The sequence below is a fragment of the Bison bison genome, unplaced genomic scaffold (assembly GCF_000754665.1).
Source record: "Bison bison bison isolate TAMUID 2011002044 unplaced genomic scaffold, Bison_UMD1.0 scf7180017864263, whole genome shotgun sequence".
Taxonomy (NCBI): domain Eukaryota; kingdom Metazoa; phylum Chordata; class Mammalia; order Artiodactyla; family Bovidae; genus Bison; species Bison bison.
The window spans coordinates 10,794,138-10,796,681 of NW_011494835.1; the positions used below are offsets into that span (position 1 = coordinate 10,794,138).

Sequence of the window (2,544 nt, forward strand, 5' to 3'; positions counted from 1 at the left end):
TAAATAGTATCTTTTAGTGCAATACAATTGAATGTAATATCCCTTTTAGTCAAATGTATATCCTTCTATGATCTCTTTTAATCTCTTTCCATAACCGCTTAATTATCTCAAGTCCCTTTAATAAAAGTTTAAAAGACTTTTGTTTTATGGGTTTATTCCTCAACAAAATTGGGTATATAGCTTCTTAAAGTTGACCAGGAATATATTCTCCTTTTAACTGATTGACTGAAACTTGATCCACTGATTTGCACCACGAATATCAAAAGGTGGATTACTGCTGTAGATGTGATGGCCTAATTCTTCCAAAGGTGGTTCTGGATCAGTCATAGCAAACTGAGCTGCATCATCAATTTCTTTCCTCACTTCAACATCAATTTCCTTCAATTCTTCAACACTGGCAAGCTGGTTGTTTACCATTTTATCTTTGAGAAGCATAATAGGATCACTCTTACTTCTTACACTCTGAATTTCTTCTCGTGTACGGTAACTGATTCCAGGATCACTCATACTGTGTCCATGATAACGGTATGTCAGCAGCTCCATCAGTATGGGTCCCTTTCCAGATCTACAATAGTCAGCTGCAAACTTAGTTGCCTCCCGAACACATAGAATATCCATTCCATCTACTCTTAGTCCAGGGATAAAATTGCCTCTCTTGTAGTAATCAGTGCTGGCTGCAGCTCTCTCCACAGATGTTCCCATTCCATAGCGGTTATTCTCACAGATGAAAATGCAAGGTAAATTCCACAAAGCCGCCATATTGTAAGCTTCAGATATCTGACCCTGATTAGCTGCGCCATCGCCATACAGAGTCAAACACACCTCGTTATTCCCCTTGTATTTACAGGCCAAAGCAACACCAGCTCCCAGTGGTCCCTGAGCGCCGACAATGCCGTTGCCCCCATAGAAGTTCTTGGCATACATATGCATGGACCCTCCTTTTCCTTTAGCACAACCAGCTCTTCGTCCGGTCAGCTCTGCAAGAATTGATCGGACAGTAAGTCCCCGCGTATAACTTAAGCCGTGAGCCCGATAGGATGTAATGACATGATCCGTGGGATTTATCCCAGCCTCAAGACCCACACAACAAGCTTCCTGACCATCACACAAGTGACAGAAACCACGAATAAATTTCTGTTTATACAACTGATCTGCCTTCAGTTCCATTCGACGAATAGTCTGCATCATCTTGTAGTATTTGAGTCCATCCTCCCGGGTGAGCACGGTGGTGACAGGGGGACCCTCTTCCAACCGATAAAGATCACATTTCTTAATCTCAAAGGTAGCATTGTTTGAATATTTACAGGAGGCAACAAGCACTCTGCTAGCGGGCTTCTGGGTGACACCAGACAGCACGCGAGAGACAGCAGCAGTCAGCATCTTCTTCATGGAGCGCGGTCAGGGTGTTCATGAGTCTCCAACTACCAGAACCGCCTGTGCCCCCAGTCTCCAGCCGAGCCCCTTGCTCACTGAACGAACGTCAGACGCACGTGGCGCCACAATGACCGCTCGCTGACCACAGAGGCTAAGTCATGCTGCGCGTGGCCGCAGCCTGCATCAACTGATTTACAGTGCCTTCCAACTGTAAAATTAAGAATACAGGTCGTTTCTTTTCCTGGAAGACTTGGCTGAACTACACCCTGCTTCTAGTTAACGCCATTGCTACATCATAAATCTGAGTCTCTTTTCCCTGCTAAACGCTTAAGTAATGCCTTCTTGAACATGGTATTAAAAGGAAGAGAGGAAATATAATCTCTAAGGCACACAAGAGTTCTGATAGGTTAAACCAGCGATCTTCTTACCAATATTTCTTTAAAGTCTTTTAAAAAATATCTAAATATATATGAATATTGTATCCTATACCACAATACATCATACTTATTTTAAAGTAAAATAAAGGTGTAAATCATTTGTGGCTTAACTTAAAAAAAAAAAAAATATTTTTATGGAGTAGGAAATGGCAACCCACTCCAGTATGCTTGCCTGGAAGATTCCATGGACAGAGGAGCCTGGCGGGCTATATAGTCCAAGGGGTCACAAAGAGTTGGATGTGACTGAGCACACATATGGGGTGGAAGGAAAGTAGATGATGTTTCTTTAAGAATTCAAATTACAGAATATTTTAAAAATAAAGTTTCAAATTATTTAAAAAAATGCTTTTAAGAAATAACTGGTGCACCAGAAGAATATGCACATTTATCCTATGGATTTAACCCCTGTATCATTTGATTGGTGGTAGGGAGGATAGGTGATGGTACACAAATACCTACCTGAGATTAGAAGTTTAAACCCAATAGCAAGCTTTGTAGTGAGAAAATTGAAATCAAGGTTGAAATGGCCTAAAGGTGGTGGAATGGATGTTCTGTGTGTTCCAGAGGCAATCGGGGTTGAAGTAGCAACTAACAAGTTTTGATGTGACACTTTTCTTGCCCTTTATTGTAATCCTGAATCCTGTTTAGTTTTATCCCTATTTCCTGATTAAATTTTTTATAGGGGAAGTAGTCTGTTCCTATAATGTCTCCAACAGGTTTTCTTAGAAAAAAA

The 2,544-nt window shown here is 41.1% G+C and overlaps 1 protein-coding gene across 2 annotated transcripts; it reads right to left on the minus strand.

Moving 5' to 3' along the window:
• Window positions 1-137: 137 nt before the first annotated feature.
• PDHA2 (pyruvate dehydrogenase (lipoamide) alpha 2) lies at window positions 138-1,469 on the minus strand. Of its 2 annotated transcripts, XM_010848325.1 has the most exons (2): window positions 861-1,389; window positions 214-767 (listed from the first exon to the last, which is right to left on the minus strand). In XM_010848325.1, exons 1-2 carry the CDS (start codon window positions 1,387-1,389, stop codon window positions 214-216), a joined length of 1,083 nt encoding a protein of 360 aa, XP_010846627.1. The 2 variants fall into 2 exon arrangements, with proteins under 2 accessions (XP_010846626.1, XP_010846627.1); XM_010848324.1 differs by having other exon boundaries at window positions 138-1,469.
• Between the last annotated feature and the right edge of the window lie 1,075 nt (window positions 1,470-2,544).

Coding starts and splice junctions, on each gene's coding strand:
- PDHA2 (XM_010848324.1), bottom strand. CDS start 1,389: ATGAAGAAGATGCTGACTGCTGCTGTCTCTCGCGTGCTGTCTGGTGTC.